The sequence below is a fragment of the Oncorhynchus keta genome, chromosome 13 (assembly GCF_023373465.1).
Source record: "Oncorhynchus keta strain PuntledgeMale-10-30-2019 chromosome 13, Oket_V2, whole genome shotgun sequence".
NCBI lineage: Eukaryota > Metazoa > Chordata > Actinopteri > Salmoniformes > Salmonidae > Oncorhynchus > Oncorhynchus keta.
The window spans coordinates 19,364,907-19,383,592 of record NC_068433.1 but is presented as its reverse complement, the minus strand read 5'-3'; the positions used below and the strand labels follow the sequence as shown (position 1 = coordinate 19,383,592).

Here is an 18,686-nt window from a genome sequence, read left to right as displayed (position 1 = left end):
AGGTTGTCACCTCATGCTCGGAGTACGCGTCCTGGTAATGCATCTGGCCCTGCGGCCTTGTGAATGCTGACCTGTTTAAAGGTCTTACTCACATCGGCTGCGGAGAGCGTGATCACACAGTCATCCGGAAGAGGTGATGCTCTCATGATGCATGTATCAGTGTTACTTTCCTCCAAGCGAGCAGATAAGTTATTTAGCTCGTCTGGTAGGCTCGTGTCACTGGGCAGCTCTCGGTTCCGCTTCACTTTGTAATATGTAGTAGGTTGCAGGCCCTGCCAGATGCGACGAACATCAGAGCCGTTGTAGTACGATTTGATCTTAGTCCTGTATTGACGCTTTGCCTGTTTGATAGTTCGTCTGAGGGAATAGTGGGATTTCTTATATGCTTCCGGGTTAGAGTCCCGCTCCTTGAAGGCGGCAGCTCTACCCTTTAGCTCAGTGCGAATGTTGCCTGTAATCCATGGCTTCTGGTTGGGGTATGTATGTACCGTCACTGTGGGGACGACGTCCTCGATGCACTTTGCATTTATTTTTACGCCAGTGACTGATATGGTGTACTCCTCAGTGCCATCGGAAGAATCCAGGAACATATTCCAGTCTGTGCTAGTAAGGCAGTCCTGTAGTTTAGCATCTGCTTCATCTGACCACCTTTTTATAGATTTGTCAAATGGAGGGTGAGGGAGAGCTTTGTACTAGTCTCTGTGTGTGTAGTAAAGTTTGTCAATGTTTTTTTCCCTCTGGTTACACATTTAACATGCTAATAGAAATGAGGTAAAACTGATTTAAGTAAGCTAACAGGATCGAAGGCATGGTGTTAGAGATCCTTTTTATGTCTCTATTTTGGTTTGGTCAGGGCGTGAGTTGGGGTGGGCATTATATGTTTTTGTGTTCTATGTTTTCTATTTCTGTGTGTTTGGCCGGGTGTGGTTCTCAATCAGAGGCAGCTGTCTATCGTTGTCTCTGATTGAGAACCATACTTAGGTAGCCTTTTCCCCACCTGTGTCTTGTGGGTAGTTATTGTCTCTTTAGTGTTTTCCTTCTCCAGCAAATAACGGGTATCTGGGCCTGGTTGGATCATGTTAATGACATAATAAATATACTTAACAATTTTCCATAGTTTACCTTGTAAAAACCATAGGGGAAGAATGATCTTTTGCATTTTCAATGTCCTTTGATTGGGAATGTCTGTAGTACTTGGGAATGACCCACTCTAAAATCTGATAAATGTCTCAGAAAAGTTTATTGTGTGTGGAATGCACCACAATAGACTTGAGGTTAGTACGTTCTCAGAGTGGTGGGCATTTGTATATTGAGCTTCCCATAACTTTCCACAATGGAAATTGTAGTAAACTTCAGAGAAAGCATTTCTGTTCCAAACCAGAGTCTCCCATTGTTAGTCTAGCTTGTATTGCAACAGGTTAACAATACAATAACATATTCTGATGAGTGATGGGAAAGTGCTCAACTGGGGCTTATTTTACAGTAGAGATGCATTAAACATTTGGGACATTTTCCCAACACTTGTGGGCGTCACAGTTGAGAGTTCTCCAGTTATGTATGAGGAGTAATCTAATTGGTCTGAAATATTTGGCGTGGCTGTGAAGTTGACTGGCATTAGCAAATCGCAGTGTGGTTAAACTTGACATTCACAAGTATTTTTCCCGAGGAAGAAACAAGATATTAATGGTAAAGGACCACCCTTATTAAGTTTTCCACACAGGTTCATACATCTCCCAACATGCACTCCTTTATGTCTGGGAATGCGAAATGGTAGGCTGACGGTGGATCTGATTTGCTATGGGGGCAACAGATCCAAAAGCATTAGCCAAACCAAGAGATAAAGTATACAATTTGTTGAGCTAGGCATTAACACTAATACTTTGTTTAGATGTTGAAAACAATCCATCAGAAGTCTCAATGCCAGGACAACATTGCCTCGTTGATATAGCACAGCACATAGTATAATGACAGTTATCTTGTTAAATGACTTTTAAATTGACTTGGGATTTTTGTTTGAGACGTCTATATCTGTGCCTTCCTTCCTGTTTGCAGGGGCCCCTGCCTTTGCTGTACGGACCCCCTTTGATCCCCCTACTACACTAACCCATATCCTGTGTCCTGAGTGTCGCATGGTGACAGTTCCCCAGATACCACATGATATTGGTATCCCAAGCCTGGTGGCACAGGCCCAATACAGTGTCTAATTTGTTAATGGATCTCCTTTGGAAGCTCTTTTTCTCAGACGCATGTCGGTGTAATTATTTGCTCTGGAGGGAAGTAATTGGGGCCAAGCTACTTGAATGAATAAATCATTGTTTTGGACTTGTGTGATCTTTTTGACTCGGAGATAGTTAGGCCCCCTGTGTTTGTTTCCCATGCGTATCTCTCCCTTCGGATGTAGTTGAGACAAGAGCATGACTTGCCCCGTTGTGGGATCATTCCGTGTGAAACTGGAACAGAAATGCCAGAGGAAATTGTGTATCAATTGTGAATTATTATGACATTTAGTACAAAGATATGTCTTTTGGAGGAAGGATCTTTGACATAGCCTTGGCATTTCTATACAAAAGTAGTATGGAGACAGAAGTGATCTATGTTTGTATATCCCTGAAAATGTGGCCTTACCAAGGCCTCTTATAATAATATGGAATTACTATGCCAAACAGGTCCGTTTTATGACTTTTAGCTGACTCCCTTAGCTTCCAAAACAATTCTAACATCTCTCTGTGATCTGGCGGACTGCATGACGTGAATAGGAAATACAGTACATAGTACAACAGCCATGACATGACTGAAGGGAGCTGATTATTAGCAGTCCTTCTGTAGCTCAGTTGGTAGAGCATGGCGCTTGTAACGCCAGGGTAGTGGGTTCGATTCCCAGGACCACCCATACGTAGAATGTATGCACACATGACTGTAAGTCGCTTTGGATAAAAGCGTCCGCTAAATGGCATATATTATTATTATATTAGATAGCCTATTCAATCACCTGGTTAGAATATGGTTCATTAAGGTGCTGAGAAAAAAGTGGTTCTCTGAACTTTCCTGACGCTATTGTTGGGGCCTCTTTACGCTGCACTACTTTGAGGACACAAACTAGGTCCAGGAAAGATACGTGTGTGTTGTAAACAGACAAATCTAGATTCAAATATCTCTTTAAGGGATGTCCTCTGGAGGTAGTGTGGGAGACATCTACACCACATAACCCCCTCTGAGTGGTACAGTGTAAAGACAAGGCTCTTACACACCATATGTCCCTGCAAGAATTACATGAATTACCTTAAAGGTGCAATACGCAGAAATCACTCCTGCCGTTTCCTGGTTGCTAAAATTCTAATAGCTTATGTGACAAAACAAGCAATGGATAGTGTAGGGAATCATTGTACCATCTAAACCGCTGTGAAATATATTTTCAATAACAAAAAATATTGTATTTCAGCTGTTTGTAGCTGGTGTACAAAATCAAAAGTTAAAGAGACAAAAACAAAACTTAAGAACGCGAAGCACAGGAATAGAGCACATAGAACATATCTACCACTTAGGCTTGATTTCAATGATAATGACAGATCTATAACTCACGTTTCTATGTGATTTTGATAGCGTCAGTAGACACATTTTTTTCTCTGATAGCCAAATTGAAAATGGAAGGCTTTTAAAATATCCACACATTTGTGAATCATTGAGTTAATAAAAAGGTGCAATACTATGCACAACATGGTTTAGATGAGAAGCTCAATTCATAGTTTGAATTTATATACTTATTTTGTTTGTCTATATATATATATATATATATATATATATATGCTGCACTCACACATTTACATTTTAGTCAATTAGCAGTCGATCTTATCCTGAGAGACTTACAGTTATTGCATTCATCTTAAGATAGAAAGGTGGGACAACCACATATCACAGCTATAGAAAGTACATTTTTCTCAATATCTAAGGCTAGTGTAAACAGAAAATGAGCAAATCTGATGTTGAAGATGCTGTAGATCTCACTAGACATATTTTACTAATGTAAATCCACCCTTAGTTCAAGGTCCAAGGAGTAAATTAAGGGAAAACGAACTAACCATATTCAACACCTTGACTGTCTGTAAATACCGAATTCAATCTTTAAAATTGTATTTTGATTCAACAGGCTTTTTTACACTAACAAAATATATGATGTAAAAACCTGCACTTTCTTCGACATCAGATTTGCCACTTTTCTGTTGACACTGTCCTGACATTAAGAGTTGATCAAATTGAAGGAGCACGTGCACCCTGTGATTCATTGGGTTGACACACCTCTGTTGAAGGTGAACAGTAAACTGTTGAACCCCATGCTGTGTCAAAGAGAGCCCTTGTCTTTGCATTGTTTGCACTAGCAACCATCGCCATGTTTAGCTGAGTCAGTATTTAGAGAGATAGACTTGACGTGCTGAATGTTCACGTGAAAGAGACGGTCTTAGAATCTTTTGTCAGAAAGGTGCTAAGGGAATATGAGCATGTGGAGAGAAAGTAAGCTTTTAATCCCCGCCTTGGAAATACAAAATACCCAAAAACTGTACATGGGTGGTGTACCATGCCCTTCTCTCAGGAATTCCGATGCATAGAAGGGGTTATTAGCAAATCAACCTGAGGAACCTGTTCTTGTTTCTTGAAATCCTCCAATTACTTTATGATCCACTAGGTCTAGTCATTCTGTTTCCCTGAAGGGGATAGTCAAAGAATAGCCAGTGGCGACAAAGTTAAGATTCATTGACAGGAAATGATGATGGTACATTGTCTGTTTCTAATTGAATATGGTCAGAGGTCACACTGTCATTCAAAAAGGCTTTCTGGGGTGGTACGTTTGGCTTTGTTAAGCCTTGACAAGTGTGCTAAAGGCCTAAGAAGCCGAGATAAGGCAAAGTAAACCAAATAAAGCTGCTTTGCTTTTAGTCATGGAAATTTGTTGGATCGTCAAGAGTATGCTCAATTTCCCCCTCGCTTAACACCAGTACAGTGTGATCTCAGACAATATGGTGTGAGGCTGAAGAAAGAGAAAGAGCTATCATAAAAGTGTTAAACAGTATGTGACCAATACTTTATACACCCAAACATATAGCACAAAAGGCATTTTCTATGCTGCGGCTAAACACAAATCACTGTGGTATTAACTGAGATGTACTGTAATTCCTCCCAATCCTTATGCAGTGATTAATACCAATTCAATGCATTTCCTATTTCAGTTTTTAACAGTGATTCTTCACTAATCCCTTCACCTCCAATGTTAAGGAAAACATGTCACTTGAACCAATATGAAATTATATTAAACCCCTTGCAAGGGTATTTGTATTTATCTTGCATGCTGCCCATCATCAGAATTATCTGTGACTCACAGAGGCGTATGTGACCACAAAGGCTGTCTTTAACGCCAAAATAAAGTGAGAAGTGATATTGTATGCAGTTAAATAGAGTAGATCATTGTAGTCTCATGAGAAAAAAGACGTGATAGGTGATATGGGTTAGCTGCAGTGTTAAATAGAACAGATGGTGATGTCATCACTGTGTGGGAACTGGAATGTAGTGGGGCTGCTCATCGTGCCACAAGGGCCTCCGCTTTCCAATAAATATATGTACACTCCGGTCTTGAAATTCAATTATCTCCCTTAGCATCCAACAAGCCAGCGTGATGAATTAAAATGTCCATAAAACATACTGTGAGTAGCACTAATTTTGTGTTTCTGTCTTCTCTCTGACGGACATGAGTTTTTATTGACTTGATCCGACTATAATATTGTGTGATGAATACTCCCAAGGTTTAGTTATAGTAAAATGATGCTTCGTTCAGGAGAAGTTAAGTCGTTACTAAACGTGTAATCCCAAATGGTTTGCCTTCCATTAATAGTTCAACAGGTTTTAAAAAGAAAGTGAACTACCATTTACAAAATTTAGGATATGAATCGCCCTCTTCGAGTTGTTTTTTCAAGTAATCTAAAGTGTGGAGATTAAAAGACAAAAGGCCTAGATTTAATCCGATCTAGCGTTAACCGGCGATAGCCGACACCCACATAGCTGATGTTTTGGCGGTGTCGTATGTGCAACTGCATTGGAGCTGCCAAATCAGTGAGCAGCTGCTCAGTCACGAAGCCACACCCATCCCACTTGCGTTAGAAGTTCAGAATGAGAAAGTGTAGGCTGTATAGAAATAATGAAGCTCAAATTGGACATCATTAAACAAAATAATGAGGATTTCTATCTGCCTAATCGAGGTGTAGATTACTATATATCACACAGTGTTCGAATTTGTGAACAAGGCTGCATGGGATTTCTCTTAATGCGACTCTATGCAGCCAATGGCAATGTCCACTTTAGGTATAATGTCGGGAGCCTCTTGTAGATTTGACAGATCTAACGCAGTTCCAACTCCGACACAGCCAAAACAACCATTATGCGGGTGTCAGTTAGCTCGGATCTGATAGAATCTAGCTCTAACTGGGTACAATTATCTATGGTACATTGGTCAAATTGCCACATGTTGGAACGTCACTAGTCTGACAAAAATGGAGCAAGACTGCCTCATCATAAAAATCTGCATATAATCGCTTCTGTGGTTTTAATAAATAATCCAACAATTCTCTCCACTAATTGCATGTTACCACAAAATGGTCATTGTGTGAACCAGTGTGTGTGTGTGTGTGTGTGTGTGTGTGTGTGTGTGTGTGTGTGTGTGTGTGTGTGTGTGTGTGTGTGTGTGTGAGAAGGAAACTGAGAAAGAAGACCATCACAATATATTATTTATTTTACCCAACAAACCTTTCAACAACACCAATAAAAACAATAAATTACAGCGTTAAAAAGTAAGCAACATGAAACAATACTCACAGGTAATGTGAATCGACACAGAAAGTGGAGCTTCAAGCTATATCATCTTTGTACAGAAATAAATGGCATTACTTTTGTACTTGAATTTTGTTAGTTACCAGTCATTAACTAGTTGACTGGTTCAACAGTAAGTTATAAATTGTGATCGACAAATACTATCTCGTAATTAAATTAACTGAGTGTTGAGAATGTCAAGAATTCCACTTTGTAAATGGTTTGCAATTCATCTCTTGTGGTAAAACAAAACAAAAAGAGTAAAATAATGACCTTGTTGGCATGGCAATTCGACTGCCATCTGTCTAAATAAAAAAGCCAGCAGGAACAATGTATCTGTCCAATGTTAAATATGTAAGCATATAACTGTAAAAATGTATGTTTAATTTTCATTTTACTAGCTTCCATATTAGGTACATGAGCTAAAATACAGCGATTTGGCATGTTCACAAATTGCACTTGAATGATACAGCCTCTATTTGAGAGAAAACAGTATTTCTGCCGCACGAAACCAGTCCAGTCGATGTCTCGCACAGACCCGCTAATGCTCCAAATGACCACAAATTCCTTATCTACTACATTAACTTAGTTCAGATGGATGAGCGGCTAACCAAAGACATGGTATCTAAGTGAAAAAGAAAAGAAGAGACTGAGGTATCAAGACTCTTTGGAGTACAGTCAGAGTGCACTGAATGAACATTTAGTGAAAAACACATCACATTTTTGCCAATTCAGTCGTGCTGTTCTAACAACAAAACTAACAACAAAATACTTCTTAAAGGTTAGATTTGTAAGTAAGATACCCCGTCAGAGTCGCCTCAACGCTTCTGGAGGATTCAAGGGGAGGGTCTTGGTAAGAGCACTCGAACGCAACACCAAAGATGATGAGGATGAGAGTGCATTACTTTATTTTAAAAAAATGTTTGTTCCAGACCTGTTGATCGTGGTTGTAGTTCATATTGTTGGGGGCAGATAAATTGCACCTTTGTTGAATTCTCAATGATGTTTAAAGCTCTTCCGAACTGGCGACAAGTGGCTAAGGTTTAGTGAGGTGGAAATGCATCAAAAGACAAAAAAAGAATTTGGTTTTATGATACAAAATAGCACAACTGAGTAGTTGCCCCTTGTAAACCCACTTAAATGGGTTTACAAGGGGCGGCAGGTAGCCTAGTGGTTAGAGCGTTGAACAAATTCCTGAACAAGGCAGTTCCTGAACAATCACTGTTCCCCGGTAGGCCGTCATTGTAAATAAGAATTTGTTCTTAACTGACTTGCCTATTAAATAAAGGTCAACTTAAATGTCACTATAGAATACTTAGCAGCAGGAAAATAACAGATCATCAAGGGAAACATCCATGTGCTATATTTCCCACAACGAGCTCAATGAACCAGACATCATATGAAACATTTGTAATGAACTATTACCATGCCAACTCGTTGATAACGCTTGATGGCACTATTGATAGCACTATCCAAAGCAATAGTACTCATCGGAATCCACTCTGACTTGCATGGGTGGCTTGCTGAAAGTCTTGTCCTCTATCATGGGTATATCTGAGAAGAGATTAAGATCCGTTGGAGAAGGGTGGTCTGGAAGGTCCTCGGCTAACTCCTCCAACGTATCCAGATAGCTGCCCACGGATATCCCGTCCAATCCGTCACTGTTTCCGTCCTGCAGACTGGTGAAGCTGCCGCGTGGAGAGGTGTCGTCCTCGCTGTCCGTTAAGCTGTACAGGCTGCCAGTCAGGCTGCTTTCACGACTGGCTAGGCCCCCCTTGTCCTCCATCACCCATTTGATGGATTCGATGCCCTCGTTGATTGACATCAGCTGCTGCATCAGCTTGACATCGATGGCACGGAGGTGGGCCTACGTTTGGTGTTACAAGGAGATTCATTTTAGGACTTTATTATAGATTTTTACTGGCAACATTTACACACAATATCACACTTCCAACATTTAGGCCCACAATCTTATTTGTTTTCTAAATTCACTGCTTTCCTATTCCATTCTTGTGAGAAGAACATCACCAGCATGTATTTTGAGTTGGCAAAGTAATGCTGAAAAGCAAATTGTCCCTTGGGGTTTGTAAAGACACCACTCTACTCTTTGGCATGTGGACAAGGACAAAGGTAAAACAAAAAAGCATGCCACAGGAAATCACTCAGTCCTTGGCATGTAACAGCATGGTATGTGAGGGCATAGCAGGACATTCTCGCCCTCACACCCATACAGTACCACCATTGAATTATCACTTCACAATAAGATTTTCCCTGGCTACTAGTGACAAATAGACAGCCGTTTACACCAATGGACAGTCAGTAGCAGCAGTCTCGAGCCAGTCAAAAAGCATTATGCCAGATGGTGGTTGACAAGGCTGATACAATGGCCCGGACAGCTGGCTGGCTATAAAACAGTGCCATTTTTGGGAGTGGATCGTGACTAGCTCATAATGCTGCCAGTGTTTACTTACGGATATAACCTGTCCTTTATGTGTGCACAGACGCCCAGCCGGAGCATAGTGGAATTTTACAGAAGCATTAGCAGTGTCAATTAAAGTTGGCTTGAATGGGGTGGTGAATCACAAGATGGGTATAGCTAATGCAATTTACTGCTGCCTGTTTGTTAGTCATTGAAATTGAACTTCATTGATTTAGTATCTAACAATACTTACTTATGATATATGTTTAAGATATTTTCTGAACTCTGTTTAAAACTAGTTACATTATTCTGGACGTTTGTCTAAAACTGGAGTTACAGGCGACACAGGTCAACCCTGTACAGATTTGACAAACTGTTGATCCCTCCATGTATATTGTAAAGTGAACCAGTCGGTTAGCCAAATGGCCAAGAGAAAAGCAGCCTAATTGGATTGAAGAAGTGACAGCAGAGTAAAAGCCTTAGATGGCCCAAATGTGCCATTCACTATAGTAGGGTCCTAGGGAGCACAGTGGATTATACTTGTTTTAAATGTAATTAAACCGAATGGAATAAAACTGGTATTTTTCTGCTTTACTCCCAAGAGAGCATGGTGGATGTATTTCAGTCATTGTCATCAATATCATTTTTGACTGTCCAGTCAGAAGACAAAGACTAGCTTTCCTACATCACGATATGCCTTTGTGTCCGGCAAAATGCTCTCCCGAGTGGGATATCTTCTCTGTTATTATAGTTTACTGGGCCTGTCATCATAATCGTATTATGAACCACCCTTTCAATGACTTCAACATGGAAACTAACATGAGAGAGGTATTTGTCCTCAGTTGGTTAACCAGGCAATGACACAGTACCCTTCTGTACAAACTCTGTCAATTTGACCATCTGTTCAAGGGTCCTAATGCCTTGACTGACCTTAAGCCTTAAAAGGGGCGGGGGGTCTCCTCAATACAGGGGGTCAAACAAGGCAAGTAGTAGCATGGAATCCAAGTGATAATCAATTTGAATTCCAGGCTATCCTCCTGTATTTTACATTTACATTTAAGTCATTTAGCAGACGCTCCCAGAGCGACTTACACATTTTTGTTGAGTTTGGAATTTGTGTAAATGAGCGTTAATTGAGGTGAGAATTGTCTGCCTGCGTGATACCGGACAATGTATTTTTTATTTAACCTTTATTTAACCCTTATTTAACTAGGCAAGTCAGTTAAGAACTATGCATTGTTGTTGTTATGTGTAGAGAGAAAGTGTTAATGGCTTTCGCCAACTGGGTGGCATCACATCTGTAGCTGATAAGAGGGTGAGAAACATCACTTAAATCCATAGATTTATAGCTCAATACTCAATAGAATGGGTTATTTAAGAGGTGGGCCAATGTTGATCGCTTTGGTATTGAGACACCGACTCCCATTGTCTTGTTATGTATTAAATGACGGCCAGAAATATGGCAAAAAAAACTACCCTGTAGTGTGTATATCCTACTTCTATTTCAGATGGAGTGACAGTGGAAGTCAATCAGACATAAATAAGACGTGCCACTCACTATGATTTCCAATGCCTTGCGACCAGGCGGCATTTGAAGTCATCCATAAACATATGAGATGCCAAATATACCCTATGAACACAATGCCAATACAGTTGGATTGCCATCAGTCGTCTGGAAGTTACTGCATAACAATGCCGAGTTATCACATCACAGGTCAGTGAACTAACGTAACGTCCAAGTTCCATTAAAGCCTAAAGCAGCTGCAACAACTAGACTACTGCAGCTAAAAGCTTTTTTTTGTTTTCTTGTGTCGATGGTCAATTGCATTTAATGCACTGCACCAATGAATATACAGCATGGTTTTGAAGGAGCAGTGAACTGACTTGAAAAAGCCTGGGTCCGAATTGCAATTGTACCGGATTTGGATGTCTGCTTCGGTATTCAATCAACTTTATTATAGGCTTACTGCACGAAACAACTCACTGACCCAACAGCGACAGACGGACATATATTTGAAATTGCATCTTTAAGGCAAACCACAGCCTACCATTTCCTGTTTCAAAAATAATATCTTGCTCTCCAGTCGTTTTAAGTCAGCAGAGTTTGAGCGGTTCTTCGGTGTCGCCGGTTTTCTCTCCTCATGTTTGTCGTGATGATGATGTCCTCCCGCTAGGGAACGAATGAGACTTTCAGGAACATTGCGACCCAACTTTTTCTCAATGTCCTTAAAATCGGATAACACGTTGTCCTCTTCCATGATAGAATTGCAGTAAGAATATAAACGAAAAAACGATATATGCTACGTGCAGTAGAAATAACACAGAGAGCAAATGATGGGGTTCAGTGGCTTGACGGCTCCGTCTGATTTCACTTCCAAAGAAAAGGTCATAGCCCGGATGGTCTTAGTGGTCTGATGTTGAAAGCGACTTCTATATCCATAGGCGCACAGTAACACAGTTTCCCAATCCACTTCTTATCACCAACTCAAAATATAGAGTGCATTTCAAAACAAAATAGAAACAACCCCTGTTATTCCTGTAACACAGCCACTACAGACGTGAATTGAGAGATTCGGAAGTCCCTTGCGCCGGGATGTCAGCCGTGACCATTGAAACAATATTCGTACCACGGAGCGGCACAGTAGGATGACGACGTGCTGCTCAACCACACAGTTTATGACTGAAACCTTACACCCCGGACAAGTGGGACTATAAAACTACGCCTGTTTGCCGTAATGATAAGGCAATTGTCGCAGCATATATTTTTGTGTATGGTGCACAAAGTACACCCATATGGTAGCCGACAGTATTTTCAACAGTATCATCAGTTCAATCATACAACGGATTAAATTGCCATTTCATGTCAGCAAAGTAGGCTACAGTAAACTGTATTTCTGAATGTATTTGAATTCAAACCAATGTTGTGTAGCCATCCTAATGGCCTGTTTGCATACATTGTTATTAAACCAGCATAATGAAATAAATACATTTAAAAAAGCTATCTTGAACGATTTTAAAGCAAGCAAATGAACCTAAGTTTGACCTGACAATAATGATATATTTCTTCAAAGCAACACAAATTAATTGAACCCTTATTGACTCTTTTTCAAGTCGTATTGGACCTCACACTTCTACCCCCTTGTGGCAATACATGAGAATTGACATTACCTTCACAAGAATGACAAAGTAGGCTATACAACTTGAGAATCCTCATGAGAATGAGGATCCTTTCGTTTTCCCTATTCTATTAAATTACATTCTATTTGTTTCTACTTCGTCCACATAGTAATTTGCTCTCAGCTGTCATGGCACATAATAAGGAGAGAAAATGTGTATGAATCATGACATTGCCCTCCACAAGTGTTGCAGAAATCCTAATAATGCAAGACAAATTCTTAACCTTTTATTTTGTTTAATCACCAAATATTGTCAATGGAATTACAAATAAGTTCAATTTTGACCGAAATATGTTTACAAATTTACAGAAAACCATCGTTATACTCAGAATCTGTCGTTATACAGGTCAAGGCACTCCGTAAAGTAGAATGAGTGATGCAATCAATAAGATTCCATATTATGCACTACAGCAGTCAGCAGTGGTGGTAAAACTTGGCAATGGAAGGACCGCAGTGTTCAGGTTTTTGTTAGACTACATTCAACCCACACCCTGCATTGGCAACATTTGGCCACTCCCGGAATACAGTTTGTGATGCATATTCTACGGCACTTTAAACTCAATTTAAAATTATGAAAACACAACTGCTAACAATACAAAAGTTTGAACATATGTGACGCTCAGCTAAGCCTTGGTCATGATCATTAGGCACGAAACAGGAGAAAATTGACAGAAACAGGGATGGACTAATTTTATGTTACGCAAATTTTGTTGCAAAAAGCGTGCCCTTAACGAACATAACCCTGTAGTTTCACATACAGCTCAGACCACGGATTGGCCTTTGTCGTCGTCGTAGCGTTGGTACTGTTCTCCCAGCAGGGGCTGGCGGCCCTCCAGTTTGCTGTAAGAGTGGGAGCGCACGGCACATGTGGTTGCAGCAAAGATTACAGCGACGACGACCAGGGCCGCCACGATGGCAATGGTGATGATCTCAGTCAAAGTTAAAGGAGCAGCTATAGAGACGAGACAAGATTTATAACATTTACATTCATCATATGGAATGTGAAACTCGCAAAGAGACAGACAGACAGACAGACAGACAGACAGACAGACAGACAGACAGACACTTACCAAAATAGCTACAATGAAGAAACTGTAAGCATAACAAGCTATAAGCATAACATTGCATATAAAGTCAGGTCCATGATTATTGTCACCCTTGACAAATATGAGCAAAAAAACGGTATAAAATATAATAAAAACTGAGCTACAAAACAATGGGACAATATATATAAAATATGGTGGTGGATCTATCAATTTCTAAACAAAATCTCTTTCTAATTGTATTAGTATAAAATATATAATTTCCCTTTTTCCCATACAATATAGCTCAGTATTTGTATTATTTGTTTTATGCAGTATTTTTTGCTCATCTTTATCAAGGCTTCCAATAATTCCAGTCCTGCCTGACTGTATATAATAGACAAGACAAATATCCATAATGTATTTATATTGACATTATACACACCTGGCCATTCAGCCTGTATTTATATTGACATTATACACACCTGGCCATTCAGCCTGTATTTATATTGACATTATACACCCCTGGCCAGTCAGCCTGTATTTATATTGACATTATACACACCTGGCCATTCAGCCTGTATTTATATTGACATTATACACACCTGGCCATTCAGCCTGTATACACACCTGGCCATTCAGCCTGTATTTATATTGACATTATACACACCTGGCCATTCAGCCTGTATTTATAATGGCATTATACACACCTGGCCGTTCAGCCTGTATTTATATTGACATTATACACACCTGGCCGTTCAGCCTGTATTTATATTGACATTATACACACCTGGCCGTTCAGCCTGTATTTATATTGACATTATACACACCTGGCCATTCAGCCTCATAGGAGTAGCCAAGGTTCTCTGGGGCTGTAAGAAACATCTCAGCGTTGGTCACTGGAGGCCAGAAGGGAACCATGTTGTACCCCCTGTTGTGACCAATGGGGGCATTCTCTGAAGGATAGACTGCCAAATCTGCAAAATGTATCAGTTAAGAGTCAGCTTATGAACATGTGCCGCTGATGTACAAAGAAAAAATCCTGCCAGAGATAAACAAAGGGTGCATAGTAATCGTGTAATTGTTGTGTAATTGTTGTGTAATTACCATTTTACCATGTAATTTAGAAACGGCCTGTACCGCATAGTCAACAAGTACATAGAATAACATTGTATCTTCAGACAAGCAAGCACAGACAAAGCCAATACATGTAGACAACAGATCAGGTATTGAACATGAGATTGACAAGAGGATGGGATCCGTTACCAGGGGCGTGCCTCCTGAGCCACTCGTCAAAGATGGCATCTGTGAAAGTGTGGAGAAGCACGAAGATGGGGTCGTTGGGCGAGAGGTGGGTCTGTCCCCCTGTCCCGTTCAGAAACAGATGGGCCAGGTTGTGGAGGCTCCGTACCACTGGGTCGTAGTTTCCCTGGGGGGCACTATAGCCTGTGCACACAACACAGGTAGCTTGTGGATTAAATACAGGAAACTGTGTGTAGTGGATGTGAGTCTCGCCAGTAGCATGTTGGCAGGAGTACACCAGTGAAATGGGTGACGTCACACGACCTAAATCTCTCAGAGTGACTAGACTTTTGCTCTAAGACAGTTGGCTTTGAGTTGCGTGTGTTATCGTGTGCAGAAGGTTGTTGGTTCACACCCTGCTCGGGACAGAACAGAATGCACTCTGTTGCGTGTGTGCATGCGTGCGTGTGTCTCGGTGTGTATCATCATGCACAACAACCCTCAACGTTCAGTGTAGTGATATCTGTGTGTTTCAATCTGAATTACTATATCTATTGGTGTAGACCAGCAATAGCCACTCACCCTCAATGGTGTTCCTGAAGCTCTCTGAAGAGGTGGAGTAGTAGGGAGGGGTGTCAAAGGTGTTCACCTGCAGGCAGTCTGCCACATCCTGGGGCTCAGGGAGACGCTGCACCATGGGGCGGGCCACGTTTCCAGCTGGGTTCCTCCTGATGGGGGTGGTCTCAGTATCTGGGTGGAGAGAGAGGAGAGGGTTAAAAGGGTGGTCTTAGTAACCTGTGTAGACGGAATAATAAATGGGCTTGGGATGTGCTGAAAAAACACCAGGGCCATATTTAAATACTATTTAGATATTTCATTATTTTCCTTCCTTCCTTCCTTCCTTCCTTCCTTCCTTCCTTCCTTCCTTCCTTCCTTCCTTCCTTCCTTCCTTCCTTCCTTCCTTCCTTCTGGAAATCACCCTGTTGTGGAGGAGAAGGCCCCTCCACTTTGAATCTTGTTCTCTGATGGGTTTTTGAGGAGACGAGGAGAGGGGATGCAAGGAATCGAGGAAAGATGAATTGGATGGAGATAGTGCTTGGGGACTAATGTTGACAAGCTCATTGCTTCCCCTAGTGTTCTGACAAGGTGTTGCGCCAATAGCACCAACACTTGAACCAGGCTTAAGCAAGTAATGATAGTAATCAACAGGCGTCACAATATGGAATTGTTGAAGTTGATCACAGGGACACTACACGTCCCTTGATGTTCTGGTCATTTTTCAACCTTACTGAGCATGTTTATATAATCTCAGTGACGGATTTACGGATTTTAACATCTGTGCCCACAGACAACTTCTACCCACCATATAGGGGTTCTCTTCAACACTTGGAAGGATATGAGAGCACTGCGGAAGGCTTACTGTTGCAGATGGTCCCCAGTGTATCATAGTCCCCCACACTCTCACAGATCACCCTCCAGTTGGAGAAGATGGAGTTGGTGCTGATGGAATTCATATCGAGGTTGCTCCTCGCTCCCAATAGGTCATCTGTGCAGATGTCACAGGTGCTTCCACCAATGGCAAAGTTCCAGTAGGGCAGGGCAAAGGACGGGTCTTGCAGCATATCCTAAATGGAAAGTAGGGTAAGAAAAATTTACATAAAGGGCACACAATTATAATAATCATATTGTGCAATTAGAAACCCCTTAATAAACTGCAATTAAAATAGTTACAAATGGGCATAGAGGAGTATATCGTGGCTGCATTATTTCCATTCAATTGAACAAACAACATACCACAATCTCAATATTTAGTTGCAACTGATTCAATGTATTTCATTGTATGAAACAATGATTTGCCTTTATTGCTATAGTCTAATATATGGTTATGCCAAGATAATGACCAAGATAATGATCTTTGGAAACAATAAACAATCTTTGTCAGTAATGAACCAATGACTAATACACAATCCAGTAAATGACTTGGGCAACAGATGCTCTGTTGTGCCCTATTAGAAGATAAATCTAGGCTCAGACTCCTAAGCACATTTTCTGCTAAGCTTGCTTGATTTTGGCAGGAAATTGCTTCTTCTGGAAAGATATCCTCACCTTTAATATGGCACTAATTCCAACAAACAATAGGGAAAGTGAAATGACTATTGATGGGCAATACATACAGATTCAAATGGATTTGCTGGTGGTGAAAATCCATAATAGCATTAGATGATGGCCTATTAGACTGTGTTATACAATTAAATAATCAACCCGCAGTGGGTTATTTGCATTATGATGCATTATTTCAGTTCATATTTACATGTATACAGTGACATTTTGCCGGTACCCCATCTCACCTGCATGTCACGCTCAAGTTGGAGCAGGTGAAACCTGTGCCAGGTCACAAAACCGGGACCTTCATGAGAGAAGTCGACTCCGCCAAAGCTCGGCTGGCCGGCCCCCAAGAAGGTCTTGCTGACCGAATAGTAGTGGGTCCACACAAAGTAATTGTAGATGGTGATGTTCTCAAACTGCGGGGTGTTTCCATCCGGACCGAATACCTCCTGGTACCGCCTGGTAGCAATTACAATGTCCGGGTGCACCGCGCGCTTGGCCTGGTCCAGCGCGGTCACGAAAGCTCGCTTCTGATCCACACTGAGCTGCATCACGTTTCTCCGGACTGAAGGATTAAAACCAGTCATGCGTTAATGAGCACATTCTTGTGTGGGAAGAAATTGAGAAATTACCCACTGGGGACACACTGGTTGAATCAACGTTGTTTCCACGTAATTTCAATGAAATTAAGTTGAATCAACGTGGAATGTACTTTGAATTTACGTCTGTGCCCACTGGGTATAGATAGGGCAGGTAGTCTATCCATAGTACCGTTAACCTTTACGCATAGACCTACACCATTGCCTAAATATGAGGCAAACATGTCATTATATCGTACATTAAATGCAACTAAATGTAATCCATTGACGTTCGTGTCCTTGACATTTGTAAAGTTTGTATGCTTTCCATAATCCCGTGCAGAAATGTGATTTTCAACCTGTTGAGCGTCCGTACGTAAAGTACGGTGTGGCGGTGCCGTGTATAGAGGTTGCTTGTCGTAGACTATCATTTACTTATTTTAATCAACATATATATGGACTGTTGATCTCAGTTAAATCGGTTTAAGTGTGAGATTTACCACACCGCCAAATGAAACACATATTGGAGGTTATTAACCCTATGCACTTTCAATTGCGTAAAAACATCAAATCATTTGTAATGGAAACTGCAATATTTGTTTCCCAGGGGGATAAAAAAACGTACCAACAGCAACCGGTTGGTCACAGTTTAACCCGGCAAATCCATGCCTACAACGGCCACAATTATAACCAGTGAAATTCCCGTTGCACTGGCAGGTTCGATTGAAGTAGCGGATAGGCCAACGTTCACGGTCATCCCGTCCATCGTGGGGGTACTGGGGGCCGTGTGCACTTGCGTCTGCCGCTATCGAAATGCACTGACCACGTCCAGTAGCGGACCCGCAGTCGTCATTCGCGACCCCAAACGGGGATGGACAACACTGACCACTCCGAAGTCCCTCTGGAGTCACACATTCCCTCGGAAACTGCGCGCGCACAAACACTGCGCCGAAGAGCACCAGCAAGCCATACTTCCACATAGCCACGAATAGGCAAAAAGACACACACCAGAAAGTTAGTTAAATGGAAAGATGGATCACCCAATTCTCTTTCTTCAATCACACTAACGTTAGTCAGTACCTTACTCGTAACCTCATCACTTCAAAGTTATTTTTCTGTTTCAATTCAGTGCGCGTTTGTATTTCCATGCCGCCCGACCCTCTTGTACTAATTGCCCCAACACCAGCCAAATAACCCCCTGGCCTTTAAATACTGGATTTAGCGCATGACTGCCCGGATTTCTGATCTCCTCGTGATCACATCACATTTCTTACCGGACTGAGAGGGATAGAGG

The 18,686-nt window shown here is 41.2% G+C and overlaps 2 protein-coding genes across 2 annotated transcripts; both read right to left on the bottom strand.

Annotated features, from left to right (window-relative positions):
* Positions 1–6,749: 6,749 nt before the first annotated feature.
* LOC118391987 (leucine rich adaptor protein 1-like) lies at positions 6,750–11,957 on the bottom strand. Its single transcript, XM_035783545.2, has 2 exons — positions 11,317–11,957; positions 6,750–8,716 (listed from the first exon to the last, which is right to left on the bottom strand). The coding sequence occupies exons 1-2, from the start codon at positions 11,524–11,526 to the stop codon at positions 8,318–8,320; spliced, it is 609 nt and encodes a 202-aa protein (XP_035639438.1). The 5' UTR covers positions 11,527–11,957; the 3' UTR covers positions 6,750–8,317.
* A 701-nt stretch (positions 11,958–12,658) lies between these two features.
* On the bottom strand, positions 12,659–18,572 carry LOC118391986 (5,6-dihydroxyindole-2-carboxylic acid oxidase-like). The gene is made up of 7 exons (XM_035783544.2): positions 18,018–18,572; positions 17,057–17,379; positions 16,129–16,333; positions 15,291–15,458; positions 14,733–14,912; positions 14,297–14,443; positions 12,659–13,396 (listed from the first exon to the last, which is right to left on the bottom strand). Exons 1-7 carry the CDS (start codon positions 18,370–18,372, stop codon positions 13,206–13,208), a joined length of 1,569 nt encoding a protein of 522 aa, XP_035639437.1. The 5' UTR covers positions 18,373–18,572; the 3' UTR covers positions 12,659–13,205.
* Positions 18,573–18,686: the final 114 nt, after the last annotated feature.

Bases quoted from the DNA above. Each gene is read 5' to 3' on its own strand.
- LOC118391986 (XM_035783544.2), bottom strand. From the start codon at position 18,372: ATGTGGAAGTATGGCTTGCTGGTGCTCTTCGGCGCAGTGTTTGTGCGC. The intron at 17,380-18,017 runs GTACGTTTTTTT...TTAATCCTTCAG, and splicing joins TGACCAACCGGTTGCTGTTG to TCCGGAGAAACGTGATGCAG. The intron at 16,334-17,056 runs GTGAGATGGGGT...CTTTCCATTTAG, and splicing joins AACTTGAGCGTGACATGCAG to GATATGCTGCAAGACCCGTC.
- LOC118391987 (XM_035783545.2), bottom strand. From the start codon at position 11,526: ATGGAAGAGGACAACGTGTTATCCGATTTTAAGGACATTGAGAAAAAG. The intron at 8,717-11,316 runs GTAGGCTGTGGT...CACCAAACGTAG, and splicing joins TATTTTTGAAACAGGAAATG to GCCCACCTCCGTGCCATCGA.